The sequence below is a fragment of the Balaenoptera musculus genome, chromosome 9 (genome assembly GCF_009873245.2).
Source record: "Balaenoptera musculus isolate JJ_BM4_2016_0621 chromosome 9, mBalMus1.pri.v3, whole genome shotgun sequence".
Lineage (NCBI taxonomy): Eukaryota > Metazoa > Chordata > Mammalia > Artiodactyla > Balaenopteridae > Balaenoptera > Balaenoptera musculus.
In genome coordinates this window covers 61617054-61634376 of record NC_045793.1, presented here as the reverse complement: position 1 = coordinate 61634376, position 17323 = coordinate 61617054, and the positions used below count along the sequence as shown (strand labels likewise).

Here is a 17323-nt window from a genome sequence, read left to right as displayed (position 1 = left end):
GGTCTAGAAGAGGCATAGAAGGGATTGCCTCTTAACTGATAACAAGCAAGTTATATATGATGATGACTTGCATACACCTGGAAGGGCCACTGCCTACATCCCAATGGTGAGGCCATGAGGCTCTGATGTCATCTTCCTTGGTAGGAGACCTCAGGGAAGTTGGTGTATCTGCCATTCAAGCTGCCTAAAGCATGCTCCATGACCAAACAGCAGTGTGACCTTGGACAAGGTTCTTAACCTCTCTGAGTCTGTTTTACTTCCTAGGATGTTGTACAGATCAAATGACAGAATGTAAAACACATAGTAATTAAATCATAGTGAACATTCGACAAATGGCAGGGAGGTGGGGAGCCCTACCTGTTGGTGACACCTCTTTGTTCCATTTCCCCTCCCCGTCATCCTGTCATTCCTGCCAGCTCACCCTGTAGGGAGGAAAAAAAAAAGAGGAGAGGAAGGGGAAGTATGAACACATGCTGAACTGAAAAAAAAAAATCAAAATTAATTTTGGGTTATTGCACTGCTCATGGAATGTAGTTGCCACTCTTTTGACTGCTCTCCTTATCTCCCCTCGATTTATTACAGTCATAGGTTGTTTAGTGCAACTCACATGGGAGTTAGGTCCTTTAAGAAACTGACCCCCTGATGATGTATTTCCAAAAGGAATCCTGCTCACTTCCAATATGGAGGCTAGACTTAGAGGGTAAGCAATTAGAATACAACAGCTCCTTGATATGGAGATTTCCAGGGACAGTGCCTCTCTTTCTGCTCCTTCTTCCTCTTAGCTCCTGATGGGGAATTAGCTTGCTGGTGCCAGTAACACTCCCCTCTGCTAGTTGTCCCATTCGATCAGGACAGCCCTGGAGGAGTTACAGGAGTGGCCACTGTCTCCTGTGAACCATCCTTGGGACTGCAGTTGGACAGTTTCGGCCACTTCCCTGACTCTTCATGAAACTGTCAATTTCCTCATTTATTGTCATGTCTCAGTGTTAATTTCTCTTTCCTCACTGGTTTCTAGTTTACAGCTGTCTCTTCTCCATTGATCTAAAACTGTTAACTTCAGTGCAACTAACTGGAAAATTTTCATGTTTGTATATTTCATCATATATTAACTCCAACGAAGGAAAATTTTGATCCATTTCCTCAAGAAATTTCAGTCTTTAGTCTTCAGAGAGAATCACATTCATAGCAATTTTTCTATCCTCTTGTCACATCAAGAAGTTATAAACATTGACTGATTATAGTATAGAGTTTCCAGCAATGTGGAAATTTTTATTTTCAAAGAAAGTATGGGCACAGTGAGTGACTAACAAGTTCAGAGGTCAAAATGAAATTTTGGAGATTAAGTAATTCTTAAGGAATGATTATTTTCCTTAATTTTTATATTCCTTAATTCCTGTAATTTTTAAAGTTTGAGTGCCAAGATTTTCCTATTAAGATTTGTTTTTAGCATGAGTCAGGTTTCCTGAATATGTAATGAATTTCAGTTTACTATTAGTTCCACCATCAACTATATCAGAAGGAAACTTCTCTTACCACTCCCAGAAATGTCTGTTAAACGAAGACTGTAAAGCTCAGGCAGGTTTTATTTCTAGTCATGTTGGTGCCTTTATCACAGAGGGGATTGGGAAGGGGAGTGAGGAGTTGGGGGTAAGCATTCACCCTGTATCCTTTATAACATGTAAATCATCGAAGTGGAGGAAAAGGAAGTAAAAAAACTGCCAGTTTCTGGTGCTATTGAACAGTAAAGAACTATACTGAGGGAGCAGAAGACATTTTGGTTAGGAGAAAATTAAAATCTATTCTCATTTCTTTTAAGAGTGGAGAATGATAACTTGAAGACATATAAGAAATGACTTGGAAAAAAAATATTATACTCATAATAAGGTATCCAAAGTTGGCCAGAGCAGTGTCAGTTTCTAACAGGTATACAGGAATCCTGTAGTCATATCTACCCTGAATATACTTGTAGACAAACAGTAAATCTAAATAATCTGATAGTAAATCTGAACAGTAAATCTAAATAATCTCCCAGCTCTCAGCCTTGCCAGAAAACTTTTATTTATTTATTTATTTATTTATTTATTTTTGGCTGTGTTGGGTCTTCATTTCTGTGCGAGGGCTTTCTCTAGTTGTGGCGAGCGGGGGCCACTCTTCATCGCGGTGTGCGGGCCTCTCACTATTGTGGTCTCTCTTGTTGTGGAGCACAGGCTCCAGACGTGCAGGCTCAGTAGTTGTGTCTCACGGGCCTAGTTGCTCCGCGGCATGTGGGATCTTCCCAGACCAGGGCTCGAACCCGTGTCCCCTGCATTAGCAGGCAGATTCTCAACCACTGCGCCACCAGGGAAGCCCCAGAAAACTTTTAAAGGCTCTCTGCCAACTTATTATGTGAAAAGGTGTATGAGTTAGCCACAGACTCCAGGGCAAATTTCTCTGGGGAGGAAGAAGTCACTTGGAACCCAGAACTTTGGAAAAGATGCTCATTTTGTAGTGGGAAAACATGAACATCTTAGTGGACCGCTGAGCACCCCCTCCTCCCATCCCTCTCAGATAAAGGATGGGAGGGGGAGGAGAAGGGGAGGAAAAGGAAGTAGCCTCAGCTCTTGGTTTCTTCTACCCTGAAAGACCATGGCCTCCATCATTCCATACTGGTCAGAAATAAGGCCATGAATCACACAGCAGCTTTGCTTCAAAGATCTCAAAACAAACAACTTACCGCAGTTTTCAAGTAGGAATAATTTTATCATTTGTATAGCTAAGAAATGTCCTTACCAGTGATCATTACACTTTGAGCTGCCAAATGTTGAAACCTTTACCTTACTTAGGGGATGTTTGGACCAGGCAAAATGATCAAGAGAATCCATTTACTCCAAAGGAAATGAAACTTCCAAGTTCAACAGAGTAAACACAGATACATCTTTCTCATCTGTCTGTGTCCCCATTGTCTTTGTCAGGATGCCCAAAATATATTCTTTTGCCAAGAACTTAATACAGGCATCTGGAAGATCAAGATTTGTACAGTTCCAATAAGCACCTGGGACAGATCCATATGAAGAACCAAGGGGAGATCTTTTCCGCTTGTTCTATTTCCAACATGGGTTCTTTCTCCTTCCTCTGATGGATCCCACCATTTTAACCTCGGTGCTCCAAGCCTATTTTATTGTTAGAAATGTTAAGGAAAGTAGAAAAATAGACTATTGTGTGTTTAACATGGGTTCTTTCCCTTTTCACATAGGGAATTTCACGTTTGCTTTGAAGTAAATTAAAAGTTTTCAATCTAGGGAAGGAAAATGGCCAAATGATTCCCAAGCCAATGGGAGATGAAGTGCAGAGCATCACTTGGACAGCACAAAGATGTGGCTTTGGGTAAACCATGACATAGCTCACTTATGCATCTCTTCCATGGGAGTTAGAGTTTTGCTTCTAGAACAGGCATTTGGTTCTAGAGAAATAGTTAATTTTTTTTCCATTGCAGCAGTGCTTAATTAGATGTGCCCTGAGGATACTATCAGTTGTCTCTGTAAGGTCATTGTATATTATGTGGGTGTTGTAATAGGTGTGGTTCTACACATGGGAAAGCCACATAGCCTAGATGTAGCAGTTAATCTGTCAAAGTTGGACTTCAGGTTCTTGCTGCAGGCTGTCTTAGCATAGCCAGAATCGCACTGTCTTCAGAAGAGCAACTGAACCCAGAACTGCAGGGTGGCTTAGTACATTGTTTAGTTTATTTAATTTTAAAGATATTTTCATTTATCCTCACCAGTATTAGTGTAGGTAAATTTCTTAGGTAACTAGATGAATAATTTTTAACAGTTCTTCATAATATCATTGTTGTGAATATATACAAACCTTAAAGATGGAAAAGGAGAAAACAATAAACACAACATTTTATCTAGCTTCCGAGAAAGTGTTTATACCACAGTGTTACACCACAGAGGCTTTTTTTTTTTTCCTTAAACATAATGTAGACCATAAAATTATTCACAAAATAAGCCAAGGTCTCATTTATCAATTCTATCAGACATTAAAAATATTTATCTCATTTGCAGAATGTTGGGAGGAAAAATTACACATTCACTGCTACATTCAACATCATTTTTTTTCCCTGCTGTCATAAATGCAAACAGTTTACTTTTCACTGGAGCAAATGCATTATAATCTTACTCTATTAAAGCCCAAACTTGAGGATTATACATCTGAGAGAAGAAATTTCCTTCAATTTGTTTAAAATATACATTTAGTATGTGGGAGTGAGCTGACTGGGTAGTGCTAAAACTTCCACTGGTGTGTAGACTATGATTTCTTAAAAAAAAGTGTAAATCTAAAGAAGACGCACACACTGAGTGTGCTACTGGGGAGATGCCAAAGCAAAAGAAGTAACTGTTAAGGGGAGGGGGGTTTAAGATGAGTGAAAAGAAACCAGTCAACTGGAAAAAAAACACACAACCTAAAAGTTGAGAATTATGTTTTATTCGGGGTCCTTACTGAGGACTGTAAGCAGGGAAGCAGTCTCCCGATAGCGCTGAGGGACTGCTCCCAAGCGGTAAGGGAGGAGCCAGAATATATAGGAGTTTTTGCTCAAAACAAACAGACAAACAAACAAACCCAATACCAAAAAAATGTAGTCAAACATCTAAAGATGACTGCTAATCACGAAAAACCAGACATCTCAAGTTAATGATTTTCGTGCTTTTCTATATATGGGAAGATGCAAGAGTCTGGACTCACTGAAATTATCCCTTTGATATGCACCTTAGCTATCTAGGACCAGTATCCTCTTTTTCTCCATCCTGAATTCCCCAGTTTGGTTGGGCTGAAGTCTTTTCTTGATGAAAAGAAGGTCATGAATAAAAACTTCTTGCTCAGCATAGGTGGCTGAATCTGCTGCTATTAATCACACACTTGCTATCTCGTCGCACCCTAACTCAGCTGGTGGTGCAGGTTCTGTTCCTACTGTCTCTGGCCATGTTAGGAGAGCAGAGATGGGAAAGATACAGAAAGGAACAGAAAGATGAATCTCAGGGGAAATAGTAAAATGTCTGAGAGGTAGGCCTTTTGAAATGGGACGTCCCATTTTTGTTCATCAGCTACTTCACATGTGTCACAAATATCCCCCAGTCAGCGGTCAGAATAACCCCCTCCATCCTTTATGTCCCATAGGATTTGTTTATACCTCAAGGGGAGCACATGTGCCACAGTATTATTGTTTGTTCATGTGTCTCCTCCTCCCAGCAACACTTACATTTCCTAGTGGACCATCTCTGTGAAGTCTAGTTGTCTGTCCAGCACCTGGAAAAGGGTCTACACACAGTATTTGCTGAATGCATACTGCATGAATGAACAATCAAGTACAAAAATAAATTGACTCTACCCAGAGGTTGGATTCATCGCCTATTCCCCCTGTATTCTCAGTACCCAACACAATTCCTGACTAGCAGGGTCTTGGTATAAACAAGTAGGTAAAAAAGATCTGTGGCAAATAGAGCCACGTTTGAACACCAGCTTGAAGCAGGAACAAATTACTTTACATCTCTGTGCTTCAGTTTTCTCACCTTTAAACTGGAGTTAATGATTGATTAACTCCGTAATACGTGCATTAAAGGTCTGCCACAGTACCAGACAAGAAAAAGACCTCATTAAAATATCAGCAAATCTTACAGTAAAGGCTATAAAATTGACTTAATTCTTCACTCTCTATTTAGCATGAATGTTTATTTAATTTTTAAGTTCCAAAATTCTATGAGAAAAAGGCTAATGTGATAGTAAAAAGCTTTGTATATCTGGCATGTTATTCACGAAAAAGTTGAATGAAATGGAATTACCCCAAAATCAAGGGGCTATAATTGTCGCAAGTAAACACATTGATTCCAGTTAAATCTAGATGTTTGTTTAGCTGACCCCACTGTTCACATGGTCACTGTATGTTGCCGTCACCCCCAACTCATCAAATCCTTTCCATTGTATCACAAGTTAAATTTATTTATCACTGTATATCCCAGAAGCATTCTCAGAGCCTCATACACTGAAGCTTTAGTTTCACAACATTCTTATGCCTGACAGAGAAAATATGGTTTTCGTTTACAGAATGGAGATAACTGAAGTTGGGCTTAAGTAATCTGTCCTAAGACAGTAGATACTTTTGTAAGGAAATACCCAACTAGCAGTTGGACAATAATTAGCAATTGGATAATCTGGCCCAGGGTCTAGGTCTACCTTAACTAGCTAAGTACACTTGGACTCATCTTTTAAATTCTCTGAGTTTTGGTGTCTCTATTTATAAAATGTGAGTAAAAGTCTCTGCTGCTTTTAAATGGCATAACTTTTGTAACGATCAAATGATGTCATATACCTGAAAATTTTTTTGAAAATATAAGACAAATATTAAATCCTACACCTAAGTATCTCATATTTGTTGCTTCTCTCTTTAAAAGAGTCTCATTTGAAACACTGCCAGGACATAAACAAATATTGCCACAGTTTGCCTTGGAGAGCTCTTTTGTTAACTGGGTCAAAGATCAGTTCTCCAAGTATAATCTAGCATGATTATATTGACTTAACAAATGAGGAAACTGGAACACAGAGGTGTTCTGACTTGCTCTGATTTTACACATCATGCTAGTGTAGTGGCTCCTATATCAAGAAACCCAGCCTAATTCCTTCTGTTCACTGCACCAACCACAGAATGAGGAGACCTTTGTATTTTATGTGTAAAGAAATAAACCCAGAAGTAATGGGCTGACATATATAGGCCACCTGCTTTCCCAGAACTGAATCTCTTGAATACTCAAACTGAAGATACATGATTTAGTAAACGGAAAAATATAGAGAATTTACGTTTATTAGGGGCAGCATCAAGAATTGGAGCTTTTATAAATGTTTCCTTGAAGGAAGAATCTCTAGAAATTTGTGCTGAAATGCATACAGATCTGGTGGAACCTTGTTTGCACCTGCTTTTTTTTTTTTTTTTTTTTTTTTGTACTGCATAGGATATTTGTGCTGTAATTGAGGCTTTTGCTGTAGTAGGTCCTAGAAGGTCCTTTACTTCTGTCACAGACAAATAAAAGCAGCAGCAGCTAAGAGAACCTGGGAGAAAATACCAGTAGGTATCCTGGATCAGTGGTCATTAACTAGTGTCTCATGGCCTAGACAGAATGTTTTTGTATGTCACCCTCTGGTAGGCCTGTAAGCATTTCTAGCTTAAATAAAGATTTGATTTTTCTCTTTGAATACCAGCAGGGACAAACAATTAATTTACTGATTGGTTAATGGTGTGTGTTCAGCTCTGTTGTCAAGATAATCAGTTATGTTTAATGAGACTCTGCCTTCATTAAAGTCATCAGAGTCATATTTAATAAGTAAATATGTGCCTAGATTTCATAGAATTTGTACCTCATAATAAAGACTAAGCTAAGTCTACATTTCCCTGAAACAAGCACTTAGAAAGAAATTGAGAAAAATGAAGTTAATTCAACGATAATAATTTTTCCCTGGAGTCAGAAATCACCAGTCTCCAAGAAGGACATATAAAATGAGCCTTGGGACATGATACTATGCACAGAAGATCCTAAGGATGGCATCAAAAAACTATAATGTTAGAGTTCATCAATGAGTTCAGTAAAGTTGCAGGATACAAAAATAGCATATGGAAATCTGTTGTGTTTCTATACACTAACAACAAACTATAAGAAAGAGAAATTGAGGAAACAATCCCATTTACCATCACATCAAAAAGAATAAAATACCTAGGGATAAATCTATCTAAGGAGGCAAAATATCTGTACTCTGAAAACTCTAAGATATTGATGAAAGAGCTTGAAGACAACACAAACAGAAGGAAAGATATACTGTGTTCTTGGATTGGAAGAATCAGTATTGTTAAAATGACCATACTACCCAAGACAATGTACAGATTCAATGCAATCTCAAATTACCAATGGCATTTTTCACAGAACTAGAACAAAAAAATTTTTAATGTGTGTGGAAACACAAAAGACCCCGAATAGCCAAAGCAATCTTGAGAAGGAAGAACTGAGTTGAAGGAATCAGGCTCCCTGGCTTCAGACTCTACTGCAAAGCTACAGTAATCACAGCAGTATGGTACTGGAACAAAAACAGACATATAGATCAATGGAACAGGATAGAAAGCCCAGAAATAAACCCACCCACTTACTGTCAATTAATCTACGACAAAGGCAAGAATATACAATGGAGAAAACACAGTCTCTTCAATAAGTGGTGCTGGGAAAACTGGACAGATTGATTGATTGATTGATTGATTGCTGTGCCACAAGGCATGGGGGATCTTAGATCCCCGACCAGGGATTGAACCCATGCCCCCTGCAATGGAAGCATGGAGTCTTAACCACTGGACTGCCAGGGAAGTCCCTGGATAGCTACATGTAAAATAAAGAAATTAGAACATACTCTAACACTGTATACAGAAAGAAACTCAAAATGGATTAAAGACCTAAATGTAAGACTGGATACTATAAAACTACTAGAGGAAAACATAGGCAAAACACTCTTTGACATAAATTACAGCAATATTTTTTGGATCCATCTCCTAGAGTAATGGAAACAACAACAACAAAATGAGACATAATTAAACTTAAAAGCTTTTGCACAGCAAAGGAAACCATAAACAAAACAAAAAGACAACCTACAGAGCGGAAGAAAATATTTGTAAATGATGTGACTGACAAAGGATTAATCTCTAAAATATACAAACAGCTCATACAGCTCAATATCATAAAAACAAACAGTCCAATCCAAAAATGGGCAGAAGATCTAAATAGACGTTTCTCCAAAGAAGACATACAGATGGCCAACAGGCAAAGAAAAGATGCTCAACATCACTACTTATTAGAGAAATGCAAATCAAGACTACAATGAGGTACCACCTTGCAACAGTCAGAATGGCCATCATCAAAAAGTCTACAAACTATAAATGATGAAGAGCATGTGGAGAAAAGGGAACCCTCCTATGCTGTTGGTGGGAATGTATATTGGTAACAGCCACCGTGGCTGCACCTTGTGCATTGGCTGGTGGGGATATAAAATGCTACAGCCACTGTGGAAGACAGTATGTATGGTGGCTCCTCAAAAAATTAAACATATAATTACTAGGTGATCTAGCAATTTCACTTCTAGACATATACCCAAAAGAGTTGAAAGCAGCAAATGGAGGAGATATTTGTACACCCATGTTCATAGAAGCAGTATTCACAATAGCCAAAAGGTGGAAATAACCCAAATGTCCATTGCTGGATGAATAGATAAACAAAATGTGGTATAGACATGTAATGGAATATTATCCAACCTTTAAGGAGAATGAAATTCTGATCTATGCTACAGCATAGATGAACCTTGAAAGCATTATGCTAATTAAAATAAACTAGACAGGAAAGGACAATATTGTATAATTCCACTTATATGAGGTGTCTGGAATAGGCAAATTTGTACAGAAAGGAAGTGTGGTGAGGACTTCCCTGGTGGTGCAGAGGTTCAGAATCTGCCTGCCAATTTAGGGGACACGGGTTTGATCCCTGGTCCAGGAAGATCCCACATCCCGTGGAGCAACTAAGCCCGTGTGCTACAACTACTGAGCCTGAGCTCTAGAGCCAATGAGCCACAACTACTGAGCCCCTGCATCACAACTACTGAAGCCTGCGTGCTCTAGGGTCCGCATGCCACAACTACTGAGCCCGTGTGCTGCAACTACTGAAGCCCCTGTGCCTAGAGCCAGTGTTCCACCACAAGAGAAGCTATCGCAATGAGAAGGCTGCACACTGCAACGAAGAGTAGGCTGTGCTCACCGCAACTAGGGAAAGCCTGCACACAGCAAGGAAGGCCCAACCCAGACCCCTGCCCTCAAAAAAAAAAGAAAAATGTGGTGTAAGAGTGGTTACCAGGGGCTGGAGGAGAGGGGAATGTGGAGTTGTTGTTTGATGGGTACAGAGTTTCTCTTTGGGAAGATGGAAGTGTCAAAAAACCATTCAAATGGTAAATTTTATGTTACGTACATTTTATCAGAATTTTTAAATGTTGAATCTGTAGTCTTTATTTCCACAATCTCTTAGCCCATTCTCCACAGAGCAGACTTTTTAAAAACACAAAGTAGGTCATGTTTCTTTTCCACTGGAAACTTTCCATGGACTTTCCATTGTACTTTGTGTGAAATCCAAACTGCTTTTCAGGGCTCCTAGTCCTATAGGTCCTGGCCCTGTCCCTACCACTTCCTCTTGTCTCTGCTCCAGCTGTACTAGCCTTGCTGGACCCTAAAATGTGCAAAGCCCAGCCCTGCTTGAGGTCTTTATACAATACTTCCTTTCCTCTGCCTGAAATATTCTTTTATCCCCAGAGTTTCATGTCACTTGCCCCTGACTACTAATCAAGTCTTACTGAATTGTCACCTCCTCGGAGAAGGCTGTCCTGAAAACCATCCTAAGTTAGCACCTACCTCATTGGATACCCAGTCATTCTGTCTTCTCACCCTGCTTTGTCTGTCTTCAAATTGCTTCTTATTATCAAAATTGTGTTATTAATTTATTGGATTGCCTTTTTAATCTAAATCCCTCCCTAGAATGAGGGTAGCGACTTTTCACCACCATATCGTTAGTACCCAAAACAGTGCCTGGCACATTAATAAATACTATGTGAATGAATTAGTTCTGATAGTAGATATCCTGCCTTTCTGAAATGGGCTCCATTTAAAGCCCATCAAGCTTGCATCAAGTAAAGTTTATTTGAAGTGGATGGGGTCGTGTGACAGACATGGAGGTACACCACCCAGAAACACTTTCAGAAAGGGCATGTGACATCAGCTGCTGGGAATGATGTCAGTAGGTGGTCAGTTACTTCAGGAATTGCTGCAACTGCAGGGGGTCACCTGCTCCAAAATCAATCCTTCCTGGGGTAGATCACATACACTGGCATATAAAGACACAGCCATTTCATCCCAATGCAGACCAACTCCAAAGGACCATCTTAGCTCCGGAGCAAGGGTGGGGTCCGCAGAGACTGTCCTCAGGGCTGACTCATATTGCCACTTATCCTTGTGCCCCATCTGCTTCCTTCCCTCCTTTTCACAGGTGTTGACCCCAAAACACTCCCAGATGGACAACCTGCACTCTACCCTCCATTTCAGCATCCCAATGCACTTCCCTGGGAACTCAACCTGTATCACCTTGTATGCATACAAGAAGCAAAAAGCACCACCTTCTGAATTTATCCCCTTGAGTTATAGATGACCAAATATAGTTCGTGTCAACTTTGTTGAAAGCCTGAAACCAATCAGACACTTCACAGCAATGCTGGTATGGCTGGAGAAAGCTGCAGTAGTGACAGAATTTTCCCCGCTTAGGAAGGATTGTCCATGACTTGTGGGATCTAAGGTTGTGTTTATTTCATGAAATGTATTACATTTGTGTGACTCCTATATTGCATGTCCTGTAATTTGTAAGCAGGGATGAAATAAGTGGCAGAAGTGGCAGATGCTTTCTGATACCTTGAGGGAGAGATGGACAAGGAAAAATGCGTACTTGGTGTGATGCAGAGCCCAGGGGAGATGACTTGGGCAGTATGCTAAGAGGGAAGGCTGAAGGCATTCACCAATTCACAGATGAGCTTTAGGGGATGCAGGGGTTCCCTAAAAGTACAGGCAAGATATTGTACACATGCGTGTTTTCCAGGAATCTAGATTATCAAAAGGGCCAATGCAGTAAAAAAGGTTAAGGGGACCTTGAACTTTGAGAAGTTTTGTCTCCAATCATGTCCTGTAAGATTTCCCTGTCTTTTCGTTGGTATTTGCACCAAAGATTTATGACTACTTTCAGCCACTTGGATTCAGATAACGGGTCTCATCTGCCCCTTGAGTTTGTGTGTTCATTTTTGTTCTGGGTTGTTGGCTTAATGGATTTGACTCTAGCAGTTTACTTTTACTGTTTCATCTGTTTTCCTGGTAGAGTTTTACCTTCATTTTTTTCCTTTTTGTCTCACATATCTTACTATCTTTTACTTTTAAAATGAAGACAAGCTAGCACAAGGGGGATAGTCTCAAGCACAGCCCTGCTATGAATGAGGAATGAATTTTTATTCCCCAGTTTACTCCTTAGGGGCTCTCCCAGTGTAGCAAACACAACTGCCAGGTTAGTGGCAGGCATTTGGGGTAAAATCAGATTTCCAGGAAAGCCTCATTTTAAACTGAATTTTGGCCCCAATGCACATACTAACATAAAAACACACATGTATACACATAAGCAAGGAAGAATTTGTACCTTCCTGCCATACCACCACCCCAAGAACAAATTATAAATGCAAACATATAAATTAAACCTACTCTTCCCACCTCTAAAACTGGATTTGCATATGAACTCTCTATTTCTTCTTAGAGACAGCTAACATTTGTTACCTAATTTGGGCAATTAGCCATATTAGACTGACCCTGAGTAAATCATGAAACAGTTTTTTGGGCATCTCGACATCTTGTTTCTTGCATATCGAACATTTGGCATTTACTATGTACAGACATGAATGAAGCATCATCCTTGCCCTCAAGATGCTCACGATTTATTGTGGCACCAATCTGTGCCTAGCACATGGCTGGCACTGATTAAATAAGAGAGCAAATTGTGTCTAATTGTATTGCAAGGACATGTGTATATGTAACTTTACCCCGGGTCCAACAACTTCTTGGTTGCCTCTTCACTGGTTCTTACTGACACTCATTACTCATGAATGGTCCTATCACCGATGTCTCCATTTTAAGGTCCCACCTCAGACAAGTTCCATAAGGTGGTCCTGATATTAATTTTTATATTTCAAAGAGCCATTCCTTAGGTATTTAAACTCTGAAACTTTCTGTGTCCTAACATTTAGTTCTGTTTTTGTATTTGGAAAGATATTCCCTAGAATGCTACTAACCGTTTTTTGGCGATATCATTTACATCTGTATTTGTAGTTATGTTTAATTGGCTTGATAGTTGATCTTATAACTTTACAATAATTTCCATGTCATATGCATATAATATTTACTTAAAATGGCAATTTTTACTTGTGAATTGTATGCCTTGTAGCTTTTGGTACCCACGCCAGTTGGGCTTTGTAAATATGCACTAGATATGGTGGGTGAGTGGATATATGCTTGCCTTACTCCCTTATTCTGAATTATTTCATTTATATGTTGAAGAGCAGATTGCAGACTCTCCCCAGACAAAATGCCGTTTATGTTTTAATACTTTATTTGATATAGGTATACTTAAAGGAAGCAAAAACCATGGAATGGAAATTTAGAACAGATAAATTAGGGTTTAATTCTTCATTTTACATGGGAATTGATACAGCATTCTATTAAGCAGCAGTTTCTCCTATTGTGTTTACAGTATGTATGACTTTAAAATATATGTTAAATCTTAGGTCATGAAAATAACCCTTCCCATGTTTTCTGAGGTGGAAGAATCCTTTATGTTCCTCTCTTGGCCATGGAGCTTTTGCGGTAGTGGATAGGTTCACGAGTAGATATAAAAGTGGGAAGTTGGGAAAGGACTGTAGACATAAAGGAAAGATCAGAGGGGAGCAGTGTGAGGCAGCGTTAAGGAGAAAGGTTTCCAAGAGGGAAAGAAAGAACAGAGGATACAGTGAGAGACAGAAGACAGAACAGATAGAGTTGCACAACTGCTGAAAAAATTTTGTTAAGTTATAGAAGAAAGAATTGGGAGCAACTTTTTTTAAATTGAGATGTGTTCTTAACCCTGTTCCCTACTTCCTCAGTGCATTTTTAGTGAATATCTTATTATGTGATTATGTGTAGATTAGATCTACAGGGTAGAATGATCATATGTGTTTAACAATCTTCACATTACAAATCCCTTAAAATATCATAAAACACAGGTTTAAAAATAAAACTTCATAATAATACTGGGAGAGTCTGGATACTTAATATTCAAGAACTTAAAATAATATGAGTATATACTTATCCCCAAACTCATTGAGTTGTATATATTAAATACATACAACTTTTTACATGTCAATAATACTTCAATGAAGTGGTTTAAAACAAAAAGAATTAAAAGAGATAAATGATGTCAACATGGGGAACTGGGTGAGGAGAGACATTAGTAAATGGTTAGGTTTTTGACCTGTTCAGTGAAAGGGTAAAGACAAAAAACTAATTCTTAACAAGAAGATAAAAAACATAGCTTCAACATGTTCTTCAAAATATTAATAGTAAGCACTTAAGGATAGACATAGGGTGTGTAACTTCAAAATGATTAGAGAGAAAAGAGAACACTCCACAGTCAACACCAAACTTCAGTCTGCCAAAACACAAGAAAGGAAAAGAAGCAAAAAAGGAGACAGTGTGTGGTGTATGAAGATTAAGTTTGACTTCATGTACAGAAAACCTGAAATAGCAGTGAGTTAACATTTAAGAAATGCATTAACTAATGACAAAATAATAGGGGTAGGCAGTCCAAAACACATAGGGGTGCTCCAAAATTCTCATGAAACAAGGTTCCTCCTACCTCTCAGTAGGATGCTCTCACCCACCATGGGACTTCTTTCTTTAAGGCCACTTAATAATATAAGACAGCTTCTGGAACTCAAACTCAAACTTGTATCTATGTTGCAAACCAAGTGAAGAAGAAAAGAACCAAAGAATTGTACACTTTCCAATGAATCAAACACCCTATAAACGGTTTTCCCAAAGAAAACAATGGAAGCAAATAAGGGGAGTCATCACATACTCCCCAAAAGTGCTCTGAACTGTTACCTGGGCCACCAGGAGAATGAACAACTGCTTCTTCCCCAATCCTGGTTTCCTAACATCTAAGTTTTTATGAAACAAAGAGGTCAGGTAAGCTAGTCCTTGAGCAACGATCTGGTGTTTGACTTCATGCCAGCTCTGACCCACGTCGGGGAGCAGGGGGGACAACACGACAAGCCAGAAACTCACTAGAGCAGGCAGACCTGTGACCTGTGTCAGCCCTGTTGGAATCATTGTGTCCTTTTCTCTCCTGACATTATTTTTTGTGTATGGTACAAACCACTTCCAAACTCCTCCTGAGACCGCCCATCAAAGTAAACCTACCTGGGGTCTGTAGCCGCCTCTCTCTTCTAATTACTATTCATGCGTTTGTATGTGGTTTATCTCATTAGAATGCCGTTACCATAAACAGCCAGAGCGTGGAGAATTCATTATGCACAGTGCCGCTTTTACCAAGAGTCTTCCTTCTCTTTGGTCAAATCCCTTCCTTGCTTTTGCCTGTGTTAACATTTGTAGTTTAAAAAATGCAAGTCAGTCCTTGGTTGTCTTCTCCCCTTGTAGTAACTCTGTCTCTTTAAAGGTCTCGTTAACTTTATCAATACTCACTAAACTTGAGTAAAGAATACTCCTATGATTACCCCCTCACTTCTTCCACTGCTAAACAATTCCCACCTAACATTTATCTACTTAAATGTAAAGAGAAATATCTGGAAAGATGTATATTCAACTCTTAATAGTTGTTACCTCTACAGAAAAGGGTAAGATGGGGAAACAGAGCACTGTAGTGAAGAACTTTCACTTTTGAGTCAATATACTTCTGAATTGCCTTAATTTATGACAGAGAAAATGTCTTTTGTGTTATGTTTTTAAAAGAAAGAAAAGATATTTAAAATTCTGCATTATCCCTTCACGCTTTTGAATTAGATTTTTGGTGAAAGGTTTATGGGGGTTTTCTTTTTTTTTTTTTTTTTTGGTTGGTTGCTTTATTTTCCTTTTTTATTTCTTTGTTAAGGTAACTGGACAATTGCCTTCAAGTCAGACAGAGAAAGAGAGAGGGACTAAGAAGCCCAGTCTTATTTCAGTTACATATTTAGAGCTCATATCTGGGGTTTGGGAACTGAGGTGTGTAGAATAAGTGAAAAACAACCAACCAACCTTCACCATGCCTGACAATGAAATTGATTTATGGAGCAAGAAAAACAAATTCAAGCTGACACAAGCTATAATGGTCCTTGGAATACCACCTCAAATCCAGAAAGAAATTGGGGAAATTACTCTGAGATGAGAATTCAACCTGGAGGAAAAACACGCTCTCTCTGTGGTTAGATGTTTCAGGCAGACAGCTCGGTATACCCAAGGTGATGTGAATTCGAAAAGAAAAAAGGCGAATAAACTTCCACTCAGAGATGTAGACTAAAAATTAATTTTCAAGCCAGCATTGCATTGCATCGGCATGCATTTCTTTGCGGAATCCTTCCTGAATGGGGAGGTTAGCTGGTGTTCCTGAGCTCTGAATGGTTCTAGGTCTTTGCTCTACTTTAGGTTTGAGAAAGGACCCCCAGGTAATGCTGTCAGTGGGTGAGGAGGCCCTTTGATAACATCACCCTGTACTCGTCCCTCTGCCTCTTCTTCCTTGGCTGCAGGCACTTCTCTTCCAGATCTCTCCTCCCCTACCTCATTCACTCTGAAGCTGGTGTGCTTCTCCCGTTGCACACTCACTGCTTTCCAGAGCTGGTCAGGAGTCAGGAGGGAGGTGATGTGATGGCTGCCTGTGTAGAAGAAAGAGGGTAGGCGGGAACCATAGTCCTTCATCGGTCAGCTTTTCCAAGGTGCTGGGGGTTAGAGAGACTTCTCATGATTCTTTTGTTGTGTCCTTAATGGGTAACTGGAGAGACTAGAAGGGAGAAAGTGGGAGAACAATGAACATTCTCAGGGAATAGATAACTGTTGGCTTTAGAGGCAACCAGAAGCAACATTGAGGTCAGGAGATGCCTTCTTCCCCGGTTTCTGTTTTTGTGCTTTGGTTCTATCAATTAGGATACCTTTATCTGTAAGGAAAAGACTGACTCAACTGGCTGAAACAACAAGGAAATTTACTTTTGATCTTAAGAAATCCAGAGAAGATAATTCTTCCACTGTTGCCTAATTCAGTGGTTCCACACTCTCATCAGGAATAGTCTCCTACCTCTCTGCTCCTGACATCCTTAGAAGTAACTCCCCTCAGGGTCACAAGATGCTCCCACAGTTCCAAACTTTACATCTGGACACAGCATCCAATGTATGAAAGGTCATTTTGTCCCAAGTATCCCTTTTAAAAAACAATGAAACCTTTCCCAGAAACCCCCCTTGACAGACTTCCGTCATGTTTCATTGTCCAGATCATGTCTCCTTGCCTTTGTCTGACACAATCACTGGCGGGGGGGGGGTGAGATCACTGGAATTGTCTTGGGTTTGTCAGGAGTTAGCCTGAGCTGGAGAGAGGGTCACGCTCCCTGAGGAATAAACACCTATACAAAATTGGGGTTCGTTTAAAGAGAAGAATAGGATAATGGATATTGGAGAGAC

At 39.6% G+C, this 17323-nt stretch overlaps 1 protein-coding gene across 1 annotated transcript in view; it reads right to left on the bottom strand.

The window, feature by feature from the left end:
• The window catches only part of LOC118900544 (liprin-alpha-2-like), a 39757-nt gene extending 23187 nt beyond the window's left edge, over positions 1-16570 (bottom strand). Inside the window, 1 exon segment of the mRNA XM_036862946.1 lies at positions 16433-16570. Coding sequence (XP_036718841.1) covers positions 16433-16570 — 138 coding nt within the window.
• Between the last annotated feature and the right edge of the window lie 753 nt (positions 16571-17323).